Source organism: Micropterus salmoides, unplaced genomic scaffold (genome assembly GCF_014851395.1).
Source record: "Micropterus salmoides isolate LMB-PRFRI ecotype aquatic unplaced genomic scaffold, ASM1485139v1 Ms_hic_scaffold_5, whole genome shotgun sequence".
In the NCBI taxonomy this organism is placed as follows: Eukaryota; Metazoa; Chordata; class Actinopteri; order Centrarchiformes; family Centrarchidae; genus Micropterus; species Micropterus salmoides.
Window position 1 is genome coordinate 11,257,338 of NW_024044237.1, and position 23,191 is coordinate 11,280,528.

Sequence of the window (23,191 nt, forward strand, 5' to 3'; positions counted from 1 at the left end):
TGTACCCGGAATAAAACGAATAGCTCCAGCCTTGGTCACTTTGTCCCTGGACTGAAATAATGAGACAGAAGCTAACTGCCTGTACAACGTTCTGCTAGTTAGAATGTATCCTGCAGCCCTCTGCGAAGGACTCGCTGGATTTTTCTGGCAGCTGCCACTTCTTGTGTACATTATTTGGCTTTTCTGTCTGCGTCTGACCTCCCTGTCTGCCTGCTACACCACATGCGGCATCAGAGAAAACCCTCCATCACGTACACGTATTATGCAACCCCCTCCCTCCTTGTACTTCTTCCTCATAACCCCTCTCCACCCGCATCTCTTTCTTCCTGACTTCAGAGCTCGTCATCCCTCCTTCCATTACCTCCATCTCTGTTTTTTCCTCTCCTCAGATCAAGTTTTCTCTCCCCCACTGTTTTTTCTTCGCTCTCTAACCTCATCTCCCCGCTGTTCACTTCATCCTCTTCCTCCCTCCAGGCATGTGAAAACACCTGCTTCCTGCAACCTGTTGTGTGTGTGTGAGGATGAGAGCATTTAAGTTTCTATGTGCATCCATGCCTGAGCACAGTACTATATTTTAGATGGCAAGCTTGTTAGTGAATGTTTTACAGGACAGCACTATATCAGGTGGAGTCTGTGAAGTCTTTGATGGCAGAAATTGACCTATCAACAAGAAGTAAGGTGCTGCCAAACAACCCTGCACCCAAATATCGTTTCACTGCAGAGTTTTGCATTTTAATCCGATGTTCTGCTTTTGAACTCTCATGGCGTGGAAGCAGTGAGAATGTAAATTCATTTTAGCTCAGAGGACATGTGGAGCTGTAGATTTTTGTAGCCCCACCTCCATATAGGTAGTTACACATCTATAGCATCTAGTGGGCATGATAGTTGTTTAGTATGTGAGTAGGCTGATCATTGCCGACCACAGCGATCCACTGTCTCTCACTAACAATGTTACAATAAAAATCTAAATATACAATACCCTGCTCCCAAAAAAACACAGTACAAATATCCAGCAAACATTGCATGTATATGTAGCAGCCACAAAACTTGCTTTTACCTCCCAGTGTTTTGGGCCGCAGGTGGCTGACTGTGCGCTGATGAATGGTGACACTACCGAGCACGCTCAGTACATTCACAACCAGCACAGCAGAAGAACAGTTATGCAGTGCTGGTTTAGGCAACCAACCAAATCCTAACATAGTTCATACCATTTTATCCCTAACCCCACAGCTGGACTCTCAAATGACCAATCTTTTGGGCTTTACTTAAGTACACGCTGGCACTTATGCTGAACAGGGACATAAATAAATAAATGTATTTTCAACAGTGTTCCTTAATGTTTCCTTTTTGTTGCTGTTTGTGAAAAGCTACAATGGCGTCTTTGGGGAGCTTGTTACAGTACATTTTAGAAGAGGCACTGTTTCCCCTCTATGGGAAATTTTACAGAAATTTCAGATGTACTACACTGTCAATGCAGAGTGCAGAGCTTTAGGGATTTCACTTTGAAAATGTTCAGACTTTTTAGTAATTGCATACATCTTCTGCTCTTTAGAGGAATCTAGGAGGTGTCTTAATGGATATGTAAAGGAGTCAGGGTGTGCAAATGAAGTTGAGCCCACTGGTTAGAATAGAAGAAATTAATAGAAAATGTTGATGAAATCACATTTATAGTGGTGAGTAGGCCATCTAGATAAAAAGCAGTATAGTTAAAGTATAATATAGTGCAACATAATCCAATAATATTATGACATCTTATTTTAAAGATTTAATGAATATACACTGCCCTCATCTTTTTGAAAAACTGTTTGATGTTTGCAGAAATACGCTTATTGACTTTCTTGCCAAGAGTTAGATGAGAAGATCAATACCACTCTCATGTCTGTAGGATAAATATACAGCTACAGCCAGATGTCTGTGAAGGTTCTCAGTCATCCAGGTCATAGTTAACCAAGGAAGGTTAAAATCAAGGGAAACTGGACTTGGTTGAAGACAGCAGCTGGTTAGCTTAGCTTAGCATAAACACTAGAAACAGGGGGAAACAGCTAGCCTGGCTCTAGTTGAAAGACAAAATCCTTATCAATCAAATCTCCCTTACCAGCACCTCTAAAGCTCATTAATTAACAGGTTATACCTCCTGTTAGTTCACCAAAGTGCAGAAACTTGACCTCGAATTTTAGCTGCTCCATAATGTTGCCAGGCAATCAGCAAAGATTACAAGAATATACAGCAAGAAATATTTCTGCACATAACCCCTCATAAAACAAAAATGTGTCCATTTTACAATTTAGTTTTTGTACAGATTAAACAAATGAGATATAACTGTCAGCAAGAAAGCAAACAAGTCTATTTAACTTTTACCACAATACCTAGTGGGAATAGTTAAGTCAAATATGCACTGTCAGCAAACACTGAGAGTTCCCCCCAGTGGCTCCAATATAATTTGAATTTTTTAATAGAGGTACAGGGGGAGAGTGTTGAGTTGGACTTCTCTGTGTTGTACAGTATGTTATCAGTGGCAGCCTACTTTTGCATAGCAAATAAAATACAATTATCAAAGTAGCATAGTAATGACCAGGTCTCTGTCACAGAAGTGTCCCAGGCAGGTGAGATGTGTATTAAATTTGCTTCATATTTTATGTTTCTTCTCTGCAAGCTTCAAAAGCCAGTTTTTATTCCACACAAGACTTTATATACCCTAGATTCTGGCAGTGTTTATATAAAAACTATGTGTCTTCTCTTTCCCCGCTGAAACTTCACAATGTTGTGCAGACTCACTAGGGGCTTACATAAAGAAGTCGCTGGGCAGATTCATCTACTGTCTCCATAAACACATATATTGGCTATGTTGCGCCTGCGTAGGAATATTTCTACTGAAGCCGTTTTAGGAATGTTGTGATATCACTTGTGATGTCTTTAACCCTAATTTATCCACCTACCTCTTTTATCTCATCTATCTTTCACGATTTCTCCAATTCCCTTTGCTCTGACCCACTGACTTGCCTTTACAGTAACAGCCAACCAGAGCTGAACGTATAAACAGCTGATGTCTGAACAATGGTGACAAAACTGTGCTCAGGAAAAGTCTATAGATTTATTTTAGGGCGCTTTGTGGCTGGAAGGCTTGGGAGGAAGCAGGAAGTCAGCGTGGTTGTCGTGGGGATGGAAAGGGAACAAAAGAATTGGAGCAGACTGGAGGGGAAATGGGTGTGGTGGGCCCAAATACCTACTGACCACAAACAGATTCATTTGCTAGCACTGAAATCTGTAGTCTTACTCAGAGAGAGACTTTCCAAAGACGTAGCTTGGTGGCTAAAGGCCAGTAGAGTTAAGATTGACCGCAGAGTAGATCCACAGTCCGAACTAAAGAGCTGATCTCAGACCAGTAAATGAACATGAATGAGCGTTGTCAGTGTTCTCAGATGCTACGTAGAATTCAGCCAATTTATTGTATTGCTACACTATTTGGTTACTATTTGGTATAATGAGTGGATGTCCAGCAGTATTCATAGCATATGCAGAATTTCAAAGAAAATCTACTGCAAGAGATACGATAAATGCCACGAATTAAACTGAGAGAGTTTGATTCATGCACTTCTTACTGGTACTGGACTAATGTTTAAAAAATAGGAGGATCTGGAATATCTTACTGACTTTCATGTAAAGGTGGGAGGTGCAAAACATTGTTCCAATTATGGTTGTCAGTCTGGCAATGATGGATGATGCCAATATTGTAGCAAACAACCACTGCCTAAAGTAGCAGAGCTTCCTGCCTACATCCTACCAGGATACTGCTAACTATTATGAGCAGATATTGCCCCCAGGCATACATTTGGAATTAGCGCTCCGTTGAATTATTATAGTTACACCATGCTTTTTCGGCAGCATTGCATCAACTTTGTTCAAGGAAGCTGTCGAGGATGTGCTTTGTACTCACATCTGTTTGTGATATTCATTGACAGGATATTGAGGCACACTAGATGTCTGGAAAGAGTCCAGTGTGATGACATTAGATTGGCCTCTGCTATTTGCAGATGATCTTCTGCCTTTGGCTTAATTGGATCATGGTATCCGATGTGCACTGAAGTAGTTCTCTCACGGGGAAAGATGTCCCAATCAAGTAGGGAGTGAGCAGCTGCTTCCATAGAAGGGGATCGGGGTCATTTTCACAAGTGAGGGCGAAGGGTGAGATCATTAGACTGACTGCGAGTTATTGCAGTGGCAGCACTAATAGACATTATATGAGACCCTGGTGATTAAGAGAATACACAAAGCACAGTTTGCTTACCTTTTTACCTTTTTCTGACCCTAACCTGGTTGTAAGCTTAGAGATGTGACAAAGAGCCAAAATTAAGTTTTTTGCAAGATGATCAAAGGATTTAACATCTTAATGCTGTACTCACATGTCCATATTTACATCCTGTCCATACTTTCTGCAACGAGATGCCCTCTTAAAGCAATTTAAGTGTAAGAGATGTAAAGCACAGCTGAAGTTAATCCAATTTTTGTTTTTCGAACCGAATTCCCACATTGGATTACTATCTCTGTCTCTATCTCTCACACAAGTAGGGAATTTAATGCTAAAAAAGACTAACAAATGCATATATTATCTTTATTCATTAATTCATTATCTTCATCAATTTCCTTTGGGACAACTCAAGGGTTTGGTGGAAGCTTACATATTATTTGCTAAAATTATTTAAAACATTACTGCAAATACAGTGACAATAACATGAACGTTTGCATTTGCATGTAACACAATGATCCTGCTATAGATAATACCTGTTTTAAGTTATATGTAAGAGGTATGTATTGACAATAAATATATATATATACATAAGATTTTTTTTTCTTCAGAAGATTTTTAAATGTGTTGGCATAATAATGGTCACATTTAAAGATGTTAGGTTAATTATGTGAGCTATCAGGAGCCTCAAACCAAAAACACTGCTGTCAGAATAGGCCTTGCATTAGTCAAACACCAGTTATACTGGAGTGCAAATCCCTCACAATAATGACAATACTGAAAATGTCATATTAATTAACTTTATACAACTAATCGGTGCTTGTTGTGCATGTAATTCACATACAGGAAGTTTAAGTTCAGTTTTATTTTACGTTTGATTCTCTGCTGGTGGGAGATAATCTGCCGGGTTTTGGGGTTGTTGTATTTTTTTCAGATTCTCCCTCACTTTTGTATATGTATGAGTATATTAGCATTGGTGTCTGTTCAGATTTAGACTTTCAGATGTGACCTTTGTTGTCTAAATGTCAGGGAGATTGGAGAGGGAGCCCACAGAGGTAGGGCGGGTTTATGTAATCTGCTCACTCTGCATTTCACACACACAAGCACAGAGCAGGGGGGAAAAAAGCCTGTTTGAGGACGTTGTCATATCTCAGCTGTGATGCCTTGTACTGCTCTCTGCAACTCACTGAAAGCCTGGCTTTCAAGAGCCATTTCTTTTATCAGCATGTATGTGCAGAAAGTGTCCTGGAAATTATTTATGGCTTTAAAAATACTGATATAGTGCACTCCTTTGGTGTTATTCTTTTAAATTTATTCTGAGGTCTTTTGATCCATCCCAGAGCTTTCAGCTGAATGTGAAGACAGAGTTTAGTTTGAAGAGGGTTTCTGTATCTGTGCACTCGTTGGATGGTTGATTATGTGTGGCTGGTTTTGGGAGCGTGGGCACTGAACTGAACGGATCCTCCTGTATGAATTAATTCATGATTATATTGTGCTCTCTTCATAATCTGCCAACAATGACAGGCGCGGACACCAGGACAAGTGCTGCAGGCCGGGATGCGCTCATGTGTAATACAATGTTCACCTTAAGTATCACTGTGAACATGGAGGCCAAAATAATGATGTGCATGCCAATGGCAAACACGTGCATCAGATGGGAACTGGAGCCATTTTGTCCTGTCACTCACAACACTGAGCCTTAAAGGAATACTGCCCCTAAAAACTATGTTTTTAACACTCACACAACCCAATTCTCTGGTATCTATCCATATGCTCAGTATGTTCCAGTCATATTTTTGCCAAATGATATCATCTAGCAACTAAGTTGTTTATGTTGGGCCTGAGCATAAAAAGCTAACTAAGCAAGCAATGTGTGTATTTACATGTATTTCAGTGCAAACATGACAGTTTGGAAGATATTGAGCATATGGAACAGCAGCTGCAGGAATGGGTGGAGCTGTTTTGAGATTTTGGTACCTGGCATGAAGCTGAGTTGCTGTTAAAATCTATTGTAAACGTCATATTTTCAAGCTCACTGCAGCCTCTGTCCTCTCTGTCTCACCAGGCTATTCACAACAACCTGTAATTTCTGTTCCTACTGCTACAAGGATGCACCATGTTATTTTGAGGGCACAAATGATCAGTTCAAGGGAATAATATCTTCATACGGCTCATTTGTGACCTTTAGGATTTTTGAATGTGTGTGACTATCAGGAAATTGTTACTCTGTTACAGTTGTTTCTTTTGCAGTGTATATGTATGTCATAATATCTTCCTGATCCCAGGGCGTCACATGATTACCACACCACTTTTCCTAGGGGCTTGGAAATGAGATTCACCATAAGTAATGGGCCAACCTCAGTGCTGCTGAACATCTTTTCCTTTCCACAAATTAGTGTTTGTTTAGTTTGTAGGACTGCAGGTACACAGCCTTTCTAGACCAGCTTTTAATCATGTTTCTTTGTACCTTTATTTATTTAAAGTAGGCTTTCTGAGCCCTATGCTTTATTTCACGTCTTACAATATCTTCAGATTACCACTGCAACCACAGTCTCATCTGTGGGACAGCCCCACTAGTGCACTTTGAGGTTAACCGGGTTGCTCAAGGGCATCTCAACAGTGGTAGTGAGGTTGGGACACTCCCACAAACCCGTTGGATTCCAGTGTGCAAAAACAAGGATGTGATCTCTCGCTGACCCACCCACCCACGCTGCTAGTGGAGTTTTCCCAACCTATGTTTTTAGTCTGTAAATCCAAGTTTGTGTGTGTGTGTGTGTGTGTGTGTGTGTGTGTGTGTCCTTGCAACAGCATACACAATTAAAATGCTAATTAAAATGCATTCACAAAACACTTAAAATGCACTTTATCCTAATCTCATTACATTATACAGAGTGTCTAGTTATTAAATTAAAGGGGAGCTTCACTGATTTTACACATCAAGATCAGTTTACGAGTCAAACGGAGTACCACTCAGCCTGTAAAAACAGATATAAGTCTTCTCCTGTATTTGGGTATATACAGAGGGTTTAACGATGAATGACGAAAAAATGCTGTCAAATTACATTATGAGAAATGACGGATACAGCGCTTTTGAAGCTGGTCCTGTTAGGGACTAAGTATATATATATATCTTGCTGCATTGATTGTGGCCCTTTTTAAACATTCTGTTTTATGCAAGCAACATTGTGGAAGTATAATACTAAATTGGAGAATTATTTAAATATAAGTTTATATTATTGTGAATTGCGCTCCATGTTGTTATTACAGGACAAGCAGGTTATTATAAGTTAATGTAATAAAAAATCTAAGTTGTACTATAACTGTAAACGTGTGCAATGGTGACGTCACTTCTATATCCTGATGCTGTCAAAGAAAGAGTACTAATCTTGAAACACCTTGGAACCTACATAGCTGCTTTCCAAAACTTTTTTATATTCTTCATGCCTACATTGTGGAGTGAGCAAATTAAATTTCACATTTTTGCAGTGAAAATCTTCACATATTTCTTTCAGGCAGTAATACAACTTAACCCTGATTTTTTTAAGACAGCATTTTTGTCATTTACAAGGATACACAATTGTGTATTTTGCCAGAGAGTAAAAATGAAAGTGTGATGCAGCCCAGTGTCAAGATTCACAGGCCCACCTTTCATTTTGTTACTATGAAAAAAAAGTGTGAATATGAGTACAGACTATTTTATAAATGAAACAGGAACATCTTATTTGTAGTAGGCCTACTACAAATAAGATGAGGGTACCAAACATTTTACTCCCCCATTTTAGTCCCCAAATAGCATGTGCATTCATGTGATATGAAAACTTACTTTGCTCCAGAACTGCTTATTGTAAGACATATTTTAGAAAATGCAATAATTTAGAATCAAACCACTCAAACAAAGATTCAAACTATGTCTTCAGTAAACATTTTTGATCATGTAGATACTACTATTGGATGCCCATGGATGGCGCCTTTAGTGATTGCTGCTTGCATCAGTGATGTTTGTTTAGCGCACCAGTGGTAATACAGTGAAAATTATGGTTGATAATCAGATCAACTGCACTCTATATCTGCTTGTTGCGTGGCCACAGACAAATAGGCAGAAAAGGCTGACACTATGCCAATAAAATTATATGATGGTGATCACTTTGAGGAACGTGCATCCATTGTTCTGACATGTATTCCCCTTCATCACGGGCTGTTAACGATAAAAGATAAATCACCACTGCACGGTGATATTTTTAGATGAGGTGGGAGATGAATGAGGTTATGATTCTGGCCTCTGTGGTCGATGTAGTCAGCGAGGGGCTGGCTGTGCCCCTCCCCCGACTGTAGGTGATGGCTGATGCCGGTAGTCAAGCAGGGGAGCACTGATCAGTATTAATGGGCTACAGGACCGCCTCTCAGCCTCACAGCCGATCTCTCTGTGGTCCCCACTCACCGGAAGGCAGCTCGGCAGCTGCGAACAGCCTGCGCACAGCCTCTCTCTTGTTTGCTTTGAGAATCTATTGGCCTGAGAGTCGGTCGGTTTAGGGGAAGAGGCGAAACACCGGCAGGTGTTGACTAGCGGGGAGAAATCGCGGTGCAGACTGATGACGATGATGATGGTGAGGATGATGCATCTCTTCCCGTGCCTATATGAATTACATCGCGTAGTGTGAAGAGGCGTAGGGGCATCATTTTTTTCCCATTTCTTGCCTAACTCTATGGTGGATTTCTCGGTCGATTTGAGGCTACGTGTCTTGACGGGGAGAGCTGAATACTGCCTGTCACAGAGAGCGCATCTCAGCATCGGCCTGCAGCGCTGCGCCATGGCCTTGGATGTCCAGACTTGCGCGGTGTTTACGGTGATCGCGGTTCTGGTGCTTGTGAACGTGCTGTTGATGTTCATCCTCGGTACTCGTTAATGGATCTGCGCTTGGGGCCCGGTTCGCAGCGCACCACACTTTCACACAGGAGAGGAGAGAAAGGCAGTGCGCGTTGGTCGAGAGCGGGGACACCCGGCGCTCCAGCACGGCTACGCGTTGAAATGAATGACGTTGGTACAACATAATGTATTTCTGTTACCCCCTCCCCAATCCTTCGTTATGTCTTGTGTCCTCACACCGTTTGTGATAGCTAGTGTTGTCTGGTGCTGGTCGTAGTTGTGCGGATACAGATCTGTAATGCTCTTACCTTTTCTGTGGTGACTGGAAATTCATATCTCCCCGCATATAAACATGTCCCCCCCCCCCTACGTCGATCTCCCTCTCTCCTCCATGTTGTATTTTGTTGATTATACCTATAGATACATTTGTTATTGTAATAATTCAAATTTTAGATGAAAAAATGAGTGTGATGGTATTTTTAACAACAGCCTGCTGCTGCGTCAGGACTTGTTTTCCTATTGTGATCCACTGTAGCCACATCCTCAATATGGCAGCTGATAGCTGAGCAGTGATCTCTCCTCTGAAGTAAATGTGATATTTGTAGCAAATAGCGGTGCAAGTGAGAGGTTTGTGCTAGTGATCATATATGCTAGAGGATCATTGTAATCTCAGCAGAACAGTAACCAATAGCAGCCAGGGCTAGGCCTAATAAAGGAGGGCCTCTGTCACTCCAGGTTTCCCCCATTTTAGATGCAGCTAAACTCAGCTCCCATTTCATAGCCCACAATATTCACAATACTCCTGTTTGTAACATTTCAACCTGACATTATTACACAAATAGTGGCCAGGCGTTGACCATAGTATATGTGCATATTTCTCACAGATGAAATTTCTTCCTAGTGCAGGTGGAGATAAAAATGCTTATTTCCTTTTTTCCCCGCATGCAGTAGCATAATCTAATAAAGGATTGGAGGCAGGTGTCATGAATGTTGAATGAATGTCAGAAATAGATATGCTAAAAGCCTATCCCAGAGCCATCCATGACAGTCCTATTAATAGGTATGTTAGGCTGGCTCAGTTTCTTGAAGATACTGTATGTGCTCTCTCACACTCTTAAGTGCTGTGTGTTTCCTGTGTGTGTCTAGTTAAGTGGTAAATGTTGTAATAATGGTAGAGAAAGAAAAGTTTGGCCATCACATGCAGTGGCATGTGGGCTGGTGTTTTCATCACTGTGATACAGAGTCAGAGCATCCTTCCTAGTGGGGACCCCCACAGGACTGTAAACATAGCATCATAATATTGTGTACTGCGGTGGTTATGGCTCAGTTGGCTAGCAGTGATAACACAGTGCCACTTATAGATGTGCATTCACATGTAAGCATGTGAGCATGCTAAGTTGCGTGTGTGTGTGAGATAGGCCAGGTGGGTGTTATCTGTAGTTCCTCTTTGAATCAGAGTGGTGCACACGTCCCTAGTGTTCACACATTTGTGATCCCTCCAGCGCAGGTGCCTTCTAATAGAGTTCTGTTAAATGCTGTGCTGTCAGAAGTGTCAATGTGCGGATGGTGCGTGCAAGCGAGACAACAGTGTTTGTGTGTGTGTGTGTGTGTGTGTGTGTGTGTGAGGATGTGTGTGTATTTCTCACCGGGTTTTAGGCAGAGCATCTTTGATTGGCTCCCAGACTCAGGGTATGAGTGTATTACATAACAGGGTTGGCAGACACAGGGAGGACGGACCGCGAGACTCACTCAGTGCGTCGGAAAGAGAAGCCTCTTTCTGGAATACAGCACCTTGTTACTCGTCATCGCAGGCTCGGCTCTTGCGGAGGACCATCGCTACGACCACTTCCAAAAGAGATTTTATTATCATGATTGTATGAGCCGGACTTCTCCATGCATACGCTCTCTGAACAGTTACATGTCACAAACATGGTAAGGCTGACTGAAGGCGTGTGCGTGTGTGTGTGTGTGTGTGTGTGTGTGTGTGTGTGTGTGTGTGTATGCTCAGGGATGCTGTAGGTGCTTTGGTGCAGATGTGCTATGGCTAGAGATAGAGGAGGATGTTGGAATGCAGTGGAGCTGCCAGTGCAGTGAATGCTGATGTGTTGTGCTGCAAAGATGATATAAGCGAGTGAATCGGCTCTTTATTCTTACATATTTCCTTTTCAGTCTCAATGTCTGTGCCGGAACGTGAAACAGACAGTATTTTCATATATGTCCACTTATAGGGATAGATTCCTCTGCATTCATTTGCATTGACCCAAATACAGGTTTTGCGGTTTAAAGACGACTGCTTCGCCCTCTGATCTTTGATGTTGTAACTGCAGTGTAACCATAATGATGACATAGGTCCTTACAGCTGGTAGGCACACAGGTGATGATGAGTATTGTGGCAAGACTTCTCTGTGTTTGTGAGACTACAGTATGTTTACTGAGTGCCTTTTGATCAAGCTAGGTATGAGGTTGTGCTAAGGCGGGAATTGGGAAGATTGATTATGTAATGCTTTTAATTTATTCCAACATGTAGAGGCAAAAAGGTTGCAATGTATTTGAGAGGGCAGTGCTGATCTTATTAGAGAGATGGAGGGATGAAGAGAAGGAGAGGACTGAGCAGGGAGGAACATTGGCTGTGAAAGGATCTCTATCTGTCTCTCTCCCTCACTCTTTCTGTCTGTAGCCTATATTACAGCAGATTGATGGTGACTGGAGAGATTGTGCTCGGAGTGAATGGGGCTGAAAATGGAGTGGTGCTGGGGGGAGGGGGGTGGGTGTGTTGGAGGAGGCAGGCTGGGGTGTGGATTAGGACAAGCAGACATTACAGTCAAGGAGCAAGAAGCAAGACTGACCTCAGTGCCAAGGCTCATCTGTTCTGTTGGTGCTGTTTCAGGCCAAGGTCCTGATGTCTGACGTGATGGACAAGTAAAACTGATTTGGCTACCACTAGCTATTCCTGTATGTGTTTTCTAAACGATCCATCTGTGTAATAAATGATTTAAAGTCAAATTCCTTTTCCTGAATCAACAAGGATTTTAAAAATCTTTTTGACTTCTATTCTTGTACTGTTTCCATGGCAGCGTGACACATGTTTTTGCAGTAATCCTCCTCTCTTCCATTAGTGGAGAGCTTGGAGATATGGGCTAAAGCTATTGTTACCCCAGCTCCCAGCCCTATGTGATGCCTGATTGAATCAACATACTCATGACATATTTGTTCTAAAACCTGTATGCAGAGGCCCACACTACGTACCTTTGCATTTTACACTGACATGGAAATGATCATGTTACTGGATTCTCTAATGTGATTGGTTTGCCGTTTTAATATTTAATCGCAGAGTGCTATTGCAGTTACTCAGTGGTCCCTCTTTGTGTGGATCTGCTCACAAAGGCACACAAGCCTAAATTTGGAATTATTCGGGTGCATCCTGAAGTGTCCTTGCCTCATCCTCATCATCTTGTCAATACCAGTGAAGCATCCTCATCTGTCGCCATGACGACGGCCGTTCTTTCCCCTCCGGGCATGGTCGTCCCTCCCTATGTTCACCCGTCTGTCTTGATTGGCTTATATCCCCTGTAGCTGTCTCAGTGCGCCATCAGGGAAGTACACTTGTCTACAGGTTGAAGGGGCAGCGTAGCTACAGAGTCTTGGGCGCTTGGATCCTGATGGGGGGTTCGGATGCGTGCAAACAACCAGCTGTTTTTCATGGACGTTCTAATACACTGCATCAGCGCATAGGTGGAATAGCATTTTTGTGCTGGAGTGATGAAGTCCATTTTAAAGGTTTTTCCCATCAAGGGATTTATTTTAGAAGAGGCAAAGCAATATTAAAGTACTGCAGGAAAAAGCATAACTAGCTCAATTTAGAAAATAACAGTAGCTAATATGCAAAAGCTTTAGTACAAGTAAAGAACTAATTTATTGTCCGTTCATGCGACATCCCTGTCTCCAGGCCTTTGATTACTCCTTACCTAGAGCCTAAGCAGCTCCTGTCAGGCTTGGTTAGCACTGGCTGCTCTGCCCACAGCCCCAGGGACTGGATGCATGGTTAGCTCTGGATTGGAGAATGCTGCTGAACACTACTTTGGAGTGAAACAATTGGAACAAACAGTTGGAGCTGTGCCATACAGGGGTTTAATTTGTTAAAAGTTAAAAGTGTGGCTGCACGTGTGCCTGTAATGTATGTGTGTTTGTGTATGCTCCAAGGAAACAAAGCTAAGTCCTCAGTGTGATGGATGGTGAGGCTGTCTGGTGGATGGATGATGTCAGACTCAGACTCACATCGTCTGCTGTCTCTTGTCCCTTAAACCTTTAGCCTTTCCAAATGCCCTAAAGGATACTGATCACCTGACCTACGCTTTCCTGACCCTGCAGACTACACCCAATGCATGCACCTAACATATACTCTGCTCATGTACATGCGCACAGTTGTACAATTTAAACATTTATTTTCAGTGTTGTATAATGTCCTCATTATTTATTCACAATGCTAAAATCAATAGAAAAGATATGTTGAGTCATCCTTCCATGTTTTGTCAAAGTGCTGCAGATGAAATAACAAGCCCTGATGACAGCATGAAGGAAGGGAGATTATCCCTTCACATTTGTTTGCTCCTCAGCATTTATATTACATTAACACATGTAATTATTCTAATGTCATAATGGGCCAATTACAGTCCCTGTGTGGAGACTGGTGCTGTGCTTCTGAATGCTGTGTTGTTTCTCCACTAATGGCTCTGCCTTTATTGTGTTGTTGTATTTTGTTGTGTTGTACTGTGGACTGTGTTGGCTATTGTGTTGTTCTATTTGCAATCCCTAAGCAGCCAGTGGGCCCTGGCTTTGAGGGTGTGTATTTGCATCCATTAGTAATCTGAGTGGGTTTAACAACAAGGATTCACACACATCGAGGCTAAAATGAGGCAGAGAATTGAATTACAATCACTTTCAAGTTTAATTTCAATGCTGGTTTTGATCACATGGATCCATACTTATTGGTCTGTGTCTGCAGAGCTGTTCATGTTGTTTCCGCAACTGTGGCTTCATGGAATGAGAATAAAGCGTAAGATGTAGCCTTTCTTTCCCTCCGATTTCTCCAGTTGATAAGTGGAGGTTCAATCGTCAACGCTGAGGCGGTATGGGACCATGTGACCATGGCGGACCGGGAGTTGGCGTTTAAGGCCGGTGACGTCATCAAGGTGCTGGACGCCTCCAACAAGGACTGGTGGTGGGGCCAGATTGATGAGGAGGAAGGATGGTTCCCTGCCAGCTTTGTACGGGTGAGTTAGCTGCATCCATGGCTGGCCAGCGACCATAGACACAACACACACCCACACACATACAGAAATGGAGGCACATGAACATATGCACACAAGCTGATAAATACACAGAGGAAGGTGCACATGCACAAGTATACGCTATATACACGAAAGTGTGCACAAAACACACACACATTGAAATGCTTGCTCTACACACACACAGTGAAAAATGCTAGATTTTAATAATGCATAACACTCAAGAGATGAGAGAACAGCTAGCTAAGTGCCTTTATCTGGTGTTCAGGGACAGCGAAACAAAGATGCTGATGAGCCCCTTTTTTAGTTTGGCATCACCTTCAACTCCTACCCTTGAAATTTACACTTTACACCATGATTATATAATCTCACCCATATCTGAGTTTATCTAAATCCAGCTTCTAATGCAGCTACTGTATGTAATTCTATACTTTTTACTTATTGAAGGAAGAATTAGCATCCTTGTTGTAGGTGGAGGCTTCCCACAGCAGTGCACCTCCTCCCCAGACACTCCTCATGGCCATTCCCACCTGTCCACCCTTCCATATTCACTCCTGAGAGGGCAGGGCAGACAGGCTGACTGACTGTCAACCAAAAAGTATCTTTCTGTTCTGTCATTCTCTCTCTCCAAGGTGGAACCCCACCCTCCTCAGCCCCAAACAAAACAGGTTTTCTATATCAACCCCATAGCAACTCCACGGTTCCAAAACACCACGTCAAAGGTGCGTTTTCCCAACTTCATCCACCCATCCAGCCTGCCCGCCCACCCGCCCGCTCCAGTCTGTCCACACAACGTACCCTCAACATTACCAAACATTAACGTTCCCATGACTTTTATCACATCATCCTCAACAGGGTCGATAGAAAGGCAGAACTGATGAGTCAAGAGTAAAATTATGTTAAATGTCTTCTTAGTGGCCTATGCTCAAATTCTACAATTGTGTTGATCTAGAATTAGATGGATTCTGGAATAATTATTCCTGTTAACATTCATTGTTGGTTCGATTTTAAATATTGATTATTTTCTCAGCACTCTATTTACTATTGACTCTGACTATTTCTCAGTCTTAACGCTGCGCTGGTAGTTCTCGTCTGCAGTCAGTGCTCTACCACCCGTCACTCTGCTTGTCTGTGGTGCTGCATTTCTCATCGTGTGTTTGGCATTCTACCCGTCGGTTCTTTGATGTTCTCTTGGCAAACTGTGTGTCATCGGGCGCTGGCTGCTGGACATCTGAAACCACGCTCACTTGGCCCTTTCTATGAGCGAGAGTGGAATACACTCTGGATGTGGATCTGTGTGTGAGTGTGTGTGTGTGTGTGTGTGTGTGTGTTGGTTAGCGCATGCATGTGTGAGGAGATTGTGAGGTTGTGTGCGAGTGTATATGCATGCATATGTGCAGGGGGAGAGATTTCTTTTGAGTCACACACAGGGCCGAGGTTGGGCATTTCATATCATCTGGGCACCAGTCTCAGAAAGAGGCCTTTTTTAAAACTCTGGAGTGTTTGGCAGTTTGTCCCTCACCTTTCTGACATGCTGGACCAACAGTCTTACTCACTGTCCAAACTACCAGAGACCCTCTAAATGAAGCTCTGTGTGTGTGAGATGTGTGTTTATCTGTGTGATGTGCGTGTGTGTAAGTGTGTGTGCTGTGTGCATTCATGCTCATGAGGTATGAGTAATACCACCCCTTAATATGACAAAGTTATCTGATGTGAATACAGAAATGTAACTCTTTACTAATACTTTTTTCATCAGATTTATGCAACGCTTAACTGAGCCCATTTCATATTCAAGTGAATGTGTGTGTGTGTGTGTGTGTGTGTGTGTGTGTGTGTGTGTGTGTGTGTGTGTGTGTGTGTGTGCGCGCGAATGTATTTGCACTCAGCTGTGGGTGAACCAGGAGGATGGGGGAGCGGAGCCAGCTGAGGGGACCAGCGAAGTACAGAACGGGCACCTGGACCCGACCAATGACTGCCTGTGTCTGGGCTCGCCCCTCCAGAACCGAGACCAGATGAGAGCTAACGTCATCAATGAGATCATGAGCACAGAGAGACATTACATCAAACACCTCAAGGACATCTGTGAGGTACTAAACACGTGCACACACATATAGTTCCAGGGCAGGTAAACGGGAAACAACCGAATTAGCTGAAATGTGTCCCACATTCACACTTTTATTCAAGGCTCTTTTTTTTCTGTTGATGTCAAAACAGTCCAGAAATAACTGTCTTTTTTGTTACATATGAAAACACAATTTGTTAATTGTACACAGTAGTGTCAGCTGCCACACTTGGAGCGATCTAGTCCAGATTAAATTTGTCATTGTATTATGAATCATGCCAATGTGACAAGCTAAAATCCACACCTAATAAAATTAAGCAAACGCCTTGCTATTTGTGACATTATTGTTGCCTTTTGTGAAGCCACCCCTTTATAATTTTGTCACTCTTATTAAATGTAGATTTTTCACAATTTGTGAATTTTTCCAGTCTAGTATATATACGGGCCTGGTTTAACAAGGCATAGTGTTAGTCCATGGTGTAGTAAAAACATGTACAATAACATTTCATCTAACATGAAACTGTTTTACCTTTGTGAGCATGACAAAGCTAATAGTGACTGGTCCTCTGTCCATATCTTGATATTAAAATCAAGAAGTCAAAAGGAAGCAGTGTCATGTGATAATTGGTTCAATAAAAACAAATATTTGTGGGAAAGGAAGATAAGTCATGTGAACATGAATTGGCATTAAGATTTCCAGTCATGACCAAGCAGCTACATGATTGTTTTATTTATGATAGAAAACAGACCCTAGTTATAATCACACTTCCATACCTATCTATTTGTTCTACTGCTACAGTAGCAGTAACAATATAACATGCTGTTAGACAGTGCTGTAGTCTATTGCCACTAGTTGTTCGTCCTGCTGGAAAATATAGATACAAATTCACAAAAGTAACAAACAGAACTAGTTAAAATAAGGATGCATTAATTCTATTTTTTAATGTGAAGCAGTTCATTCTTGTTGTTTGTCACCAGCACAGCCACCACATTGGCTGGTTACACAGCGGTCATATCAGTATACAGAACGATATAACTTTGCATCATGACTTTGGGTGGGCAAGATTTTCTAGTGGAAATTCTTGCTTATCTAATCACCTTTCCTTAATCATCTGTGTGCCCTTTGTCTGTATTCCGGGTGAAGCGTGATGTTTAGAAATAGTTGCAGTAAAGCGCAAATTTCACCTTCTCACCTGTACACTTGGGAGTACTCCATGAGAGTACTCAGCACTTTTCAACTTGCCATAACCATGCACAGGCAAGAAGAGTTAATAGCCATCTTTGTTGTGCTTGAAATAAGATTATGGACAAGATGAGATTTATACTTTGTCATAGCTATTTTCAAACTGTGTGTCACACATAGGTAAAGGTAAAGGATTCAGGAAAGCTGATTAAAAGGGAATACTGCTATGAAATCTCCGTACACATGAGGTCAAAATGTCAATAAGCTGTTTTTTTTTTCCTGGATCTAAATGGGACACTCCATGACTGTAGTGGCTGTGCTTGTCACTAAGGGGGTATCATAGAAGCTTCTTATCATTATGTAAAATATAAAATATATACACAATATTCGATTATCTTACAAAGATAATCCTTTTCTCAAATCAAGGAAACACGGCTTTAATTTGAATTGTGTTGAACTTGACTTTAAAGAACAAAACAAAAAGCCTTAGCATGTGTTTTTTTTTCAAAGACAACAGAGAGAATTCTGGGTAGTGGAGTGTGAAATAGCAAAAACCTACCTCTTACAGCAAATCTGTTCCCATAGTGCAAAGGCTTCAGGGCATTTAATTAACCACAAGAATTGGACTGACAAATTGGGGCCACAGTTCGACCTATACAAAATTGTTTTTGGCTGTACAGAAGCTTCTGAAGAGTCACAGTTCATTCCGATTCAAATGAATTTTAGTTAAGGAATGACTTAACATGTTTATTACAAAGAATGAACAGAAATAGCCCTGCATACTTTCCTGTACTATTTTCTGACTCATACCCTTGCAGCCATGTCACAATTCAGGTCCTAGCACTTCAACTGTATCGTCTTTGAAAGTTTCACAGTAGTTGAAACGCATGTTGTTGCAGGGTTACCTGCGGCAGTGCAGGAAGCGTGTGGACATGTTCAATGACGACCAGCTGAAGGTCATCTTTGGGAACATCGAGGACATCTACCGCTTCCAGATGGGCTTTGTTAGAGACTTGGAGAAACAGTACAACACAGAGGAACCCCACCTCTCTGAAATTGGACCGTGCTTTTTAGAACACGTGAGTTTTCTTAAGTATTTTCTTTTTTTAACACACTTTGATAAAAAAAAATGTATGAAGGGAGAAAAAAAGAAAAACGCTGTCCAGGCGAGAGTAGCCATAATTGCTACTAATTTTGTTAGGCCTGATATCTCAAGATCAGAACTTAATTATCTAGTTATCTACCAGTTAAGTTATGGAGTCACCAGCAAACAGTTCAAGATGACGAGATATTTAAGCTTTATTATTGAGAAAACAGCTCTAATAATTTATTCATAATATAATATATAATAATAAAGTTATTGAAAAGAGGATTCGTTACATATTTTCCTCTCTCATCATGGATCTTTCCTTTATTCTATAGCAAGATGGTTTTTGGATCTATTCAGAATACTGTAACAACCACTTGGATGCCTGTATGGAGCTGAGCAAACTGATGAGGGATGGCAGGTACCAGCACTTCTTCGAGGCCTGTCGCCTCCTCCAGCAAATGATTGACATTGCCATAGATGGCTTCTTGCTCACCCCTGTCCAGAAAATCTGCAAATATCCACTGCAGTTGGCTGAGCTTCTCAAATACACTGCGCAGGAGCACAGGTATGGTTCGCTTTAGCCAAGGTCACATTTAATCTGCTGAATGTGTTGCTGCTTAATGGTAGTTCATTTGTTTCTAAAAAGAATCCGTTACTGATGCATCATTGTGTTCCAGTCGTGTTGTGTTGAAACGCAGCAGTTGCTCGTGTTGGGTTTATTCTACCAAAGCGGTGATTATCCATGAATGAACTAAAAAAAAAATGTTTTGAACTGTTTTACCAGCTTTCTGTGAATGTTTTAAGGAAAACATTTCATCAAGGAATCTCAGTTGTATTGAAAATGACAATTCACAACCATGTCAAATCATTTTCATTTCTATACACGGCCATAGGATTATTGCATAGAACCGCGGATATAAATAGATTGTAGATTAAATATGAATTTGGACTTTTGCTGGCACATCTACACGCATCAACATTCTGCGCACACTGCATGCACAGCACAGAAGCACAGTACACAGTATAAACATTTGCAGATGATCTCTCATCACAGCCACATCCGCGAGCATCCAGATGTGCAAACTCATGCGTGTGAGCCCACAGAAACACGGTGTAAGTGATTCAGCGTGTCTCAGCCAGCTCCAGGTCATTCACAAACCACGCGTTCTCAGCCAGAGAGGGACAGGTGCCAGCGAGGCCTGCCAGATCACAGTGTTTGACTGTTAGGAGCTGCAGAGAATCTGCCAGATATAGGTCTGCTCTCTGTCACACACACACAGCACTGTCACATACACACACACGCATTATCTTCCAAAGTGAGGCTTGGATCACATCTAAGCCAGAAGGATAAATCCAGCTCAGTTAGCATAGACGCAGCCAGAGTTAACAGTGAATAGAGAAAGTGGCTGATTAGAATTAAATAGCAGTGTGTTCTTTTGACTGTGTTCCAGCAGACTTGCTGCTAATACTTGAGTTTATAACGCTGGTCCTTTAATAGGCTACTCTGTATCATTCACTACTGCAACACTACATGTCTTTTTTTAAAGACAGGCCGTTTTCTCCAAGAGCTATAACTTTTCCCTTTAACACCCCGGGGGTAATGATGTAAACACTGTGTCCGTAGTGACTATCGATACGTGGCAGCAGCGCTGGCAGTAATGCGGAACGTCACTCAGCAGATCAACGAGAGGAAGAGGAGGCTGGAGAACATCGACAAGATCGCCCAGTGGCAAGCCTCTGTTCTGGACTGGGAGGTATGTTTATGTATAGACTGGAGTAATTACCAAGCTTCTGATGTTGCTATACTGGCAAAATCTGGTCTGATCTGTTTAGTCACAGATTTTGCCTAGGAATGGAAGAACTTACATTTTACTCCATATATCTATCACTAAATGTAGAAAGTTTTACACAAAAGTTAACTTTGGGAAACAATCTAATGTAGTGTTTGTGTATGCTTTTAAAATTCCCAGTCGCTCCTTTAATTCCTTAATTGTTTTTTTTTGTTTTTTTCAACAAACCAAAACGGACAACTTCTCAGCTTTCTCTTTTATCTGTTGATGCAGCAGAGGGACAGATATCCTGAATTTTAGTCGCTAGTGTGGGCCAAGCTCCAATAATGCTGGATCCTACATTTCCCAGAATGCAATCTGAGTTGCTTTGTTCTTAGACTCCCCCTGTCTGGTTAACAGCCATGTCTTATGAACCCAATGTTCCAGTTTGTAAAGCAGGCTTCCTGTTTAAAAAAAAAAGAAGTAATTTTCAAGCCCAAGCTGATGACACAGTTTCTCAGACTTGACAAAGCTCCTTCAGAGCCACAGAAGACTTTATACATCTGTTTTCACAGGCTGAGAACCGCTAACCATGATGAGTAAACTGATCTTTCCTGCATTTGTAAAATTGGTGGAGCTTTTGGCAGTTGCATCAGTTGCATTGTTCTACCTATGAGTGTCCTCTTCATTTATAAATTGCGTATCCATGTTTCTGTGTGTGTGTGTGTGTCTAGGGGGATGATATCTTGGACAGGAGCTCGGAGCTCATCTACACTGGGGAGTTGTCATGGATCTATCAGCCGTATGGACGCAGCCAGCAGCGAGTCTTCTTCCTCTTTGATCACCAGCTGGTGCTCTGTAAGAAGGTAGGCTCTCTCTCTCTCACTCTCTCTCTTTGTTCACTTTGTTCCTTTTTTTTTGAAGACATTGCTGGCTGAAAACGAGCTGATAAGATAAAAAAACATACCCTCAGCCTGTGTTCGTAAAAGTTGTGTATCACACGGCTGGTGACGTAGATGCTTGAAGACAATGTGACTTCTCAACCTTACTCGAGAGCTGCAAATAGATTACATAACGCAGCGTGAGACGCGCCAGCTCTCAGTGAAGATGCGTTCAAATCCTCAGCACCTTTCACAAAATGGAGCTGTGACGGTTTGGACTCTAATGCACCAAGGATGTGCTCTCCTGTCAGATGGATGTTCACGCTCGGCTACACTCTACAATACATGCACGCAGAGACACAGACACAAATGCAGACAGACACTTACACACAAACACACACAGGGGCTAAAAAATGCGTCACCACACATAGGCACACGTGTGCACAGAGGAACAGTAATTTCACCATTACACAGACAAACACACTAACAAAGACATATATATATATATATACTTTTTTGTGTTTTTCTAGCCTCCACTGTGTCCCCCCCGCCCCATTCTAGCATTGTTAAACATCTCTGACACCAGAAATGAACTCCAGTATTTCTGCCCGTGTATTGACTGTTCTGGTCCACTAAATAAAGTCTGCTTCAAGACTGAACACTAAATTATCAATTCTAGACTTTGTTCTGCGCATCCTTCTCCAGCATCCTCAGTACAACGTGTGTAATGGCAGACCTCAGGGTGTGTTAGTCACGTGTTGCATGTAGCCTTCCGTCTTTTTCTCTCATCTCTTCCTTATCAACACACAGATGCAGATTTGTCTCTCTATGCTGATTAAAAGATGCCTGTTCTTTATTTTTTCTTTGTACCTTTCCTTGGCCCTATAGTGTGACTTTATGTTATTTGGCCCTAAGGCAATGGTCACAATAAAGAGTTTTTTATGTGGCCATCTTATTCATGCAAATTATAAAAGTTACGTAGCTTCAGGTTACTTGTGGTTGATGAACCACTGTAGAGCTGGATAGTCGATTGACAGAAAATTTATTTGTCATTCCATCATTTTCAGGTTCATAATTTTATTTAGGGTATGTACCAGAATAGGTCTCCAAGGTTTCATTTTCAAAAAATACCATATTTGGAGCAAGACTTTTCAGAGTTGTAAGTTATAAATTTCTAAGAAATGTATCTTTCATGTATAACGTTTTAAGTGTTGTCTTGTAACTGCTTGTGCTGCAGCTCAGTGTGTTTCTCCACCAGTGTTTTTTAAGGTTGTGCCACACTAGCCGCTAGGCGAGTATTGTCATGCAAGTTATATAGTGACGCAGCTAGGTTACGGTAAGTAAAGGCTGGAATACAATCAAGCTGTTTTCAGGTAGTTCAGCAGCAGTATTTTCTGTGGGGTATGGTAACTCCCTTTGGAGTGGGCTTTTTCACTCTGCAAACTCATTACATGTATGAAAAAGATATATAACACAATAAAGGAAAGGGAAAAAGCCAAAAAGCATAATATGACTTCTTTAATTATTTTTTTTTAGCAAAATGACAAACATTATCTGATTGCAGCTCCTCAAATGTGAGGATTTGCTTATTTTCTTTGTCTTGTAGTAAACTGAACATGTTTGGATTTTGGATTGCTGTCCAGACGAAACAATCACTCATAAGATATCAACTTGGGCATCAGGAAATTTGGAATATCTGACATTTTTATTTTTTTTAATGTGGCTATAGTAGTTATACATTTTTACCCAAGTCACACTTTGTCACACATAGTACATTTTGTGATAACAAGTGTCAAGCAGAGGCTTAGATATTT

General features: G+C 41.6%; 1 protein-coding gene across 7 annotated transcripts in view; it reads left to right on the plus strand.

Moving 5' to 3' along the window:
- Positions 1–23,191, plus strand: part of LOC119888157 (rho guanine nucleotide exchange factor 9) — a 43,554-nt gene that overhangs the window by 12,776 nt on the left and 7,587 nt on the right. For 3 of the 7 annotated variants that reach the window (XM_038698615.1, XM_038698618.1, XM_038698617.1), the window contains 7 exons: positions 14,198–14,377; positions 15,025–15,114; positions 16,279–16,479; positions 18,537–18,716; positions 19,060–19,292; positions 20,352–20,481; positions 21,231–21,362. In XM_038698615.1, coding sequence (XP_038554543.1) covers positions 14,198–14,377; positions 15,025–15,114; positions 16,279–16,479; positions 18,537–18,716; positions 19,060–19,292; positions 20,352–20,481; positions 21,231–21,362 — 1,146 coding nt within the window. Of the gene's footprint in view, positions 1–8,651; positions 8,848–8,885; positions 9,279–10,854; positions 11,040–14,197; positions 14,378–15,024; positions 15,115–16,278; positions 16,480–18,536; positions 18,717–19,059; positions 19,293–20,351; positions 20,482–21,230; positions 21,363–23,191 lie in introns of those variants that run through there. The other 4 variants (XM_038698621.1, XM_038698619.1, XM_038698620.1 and 1 more) reach the window with 4 other exon arrangements.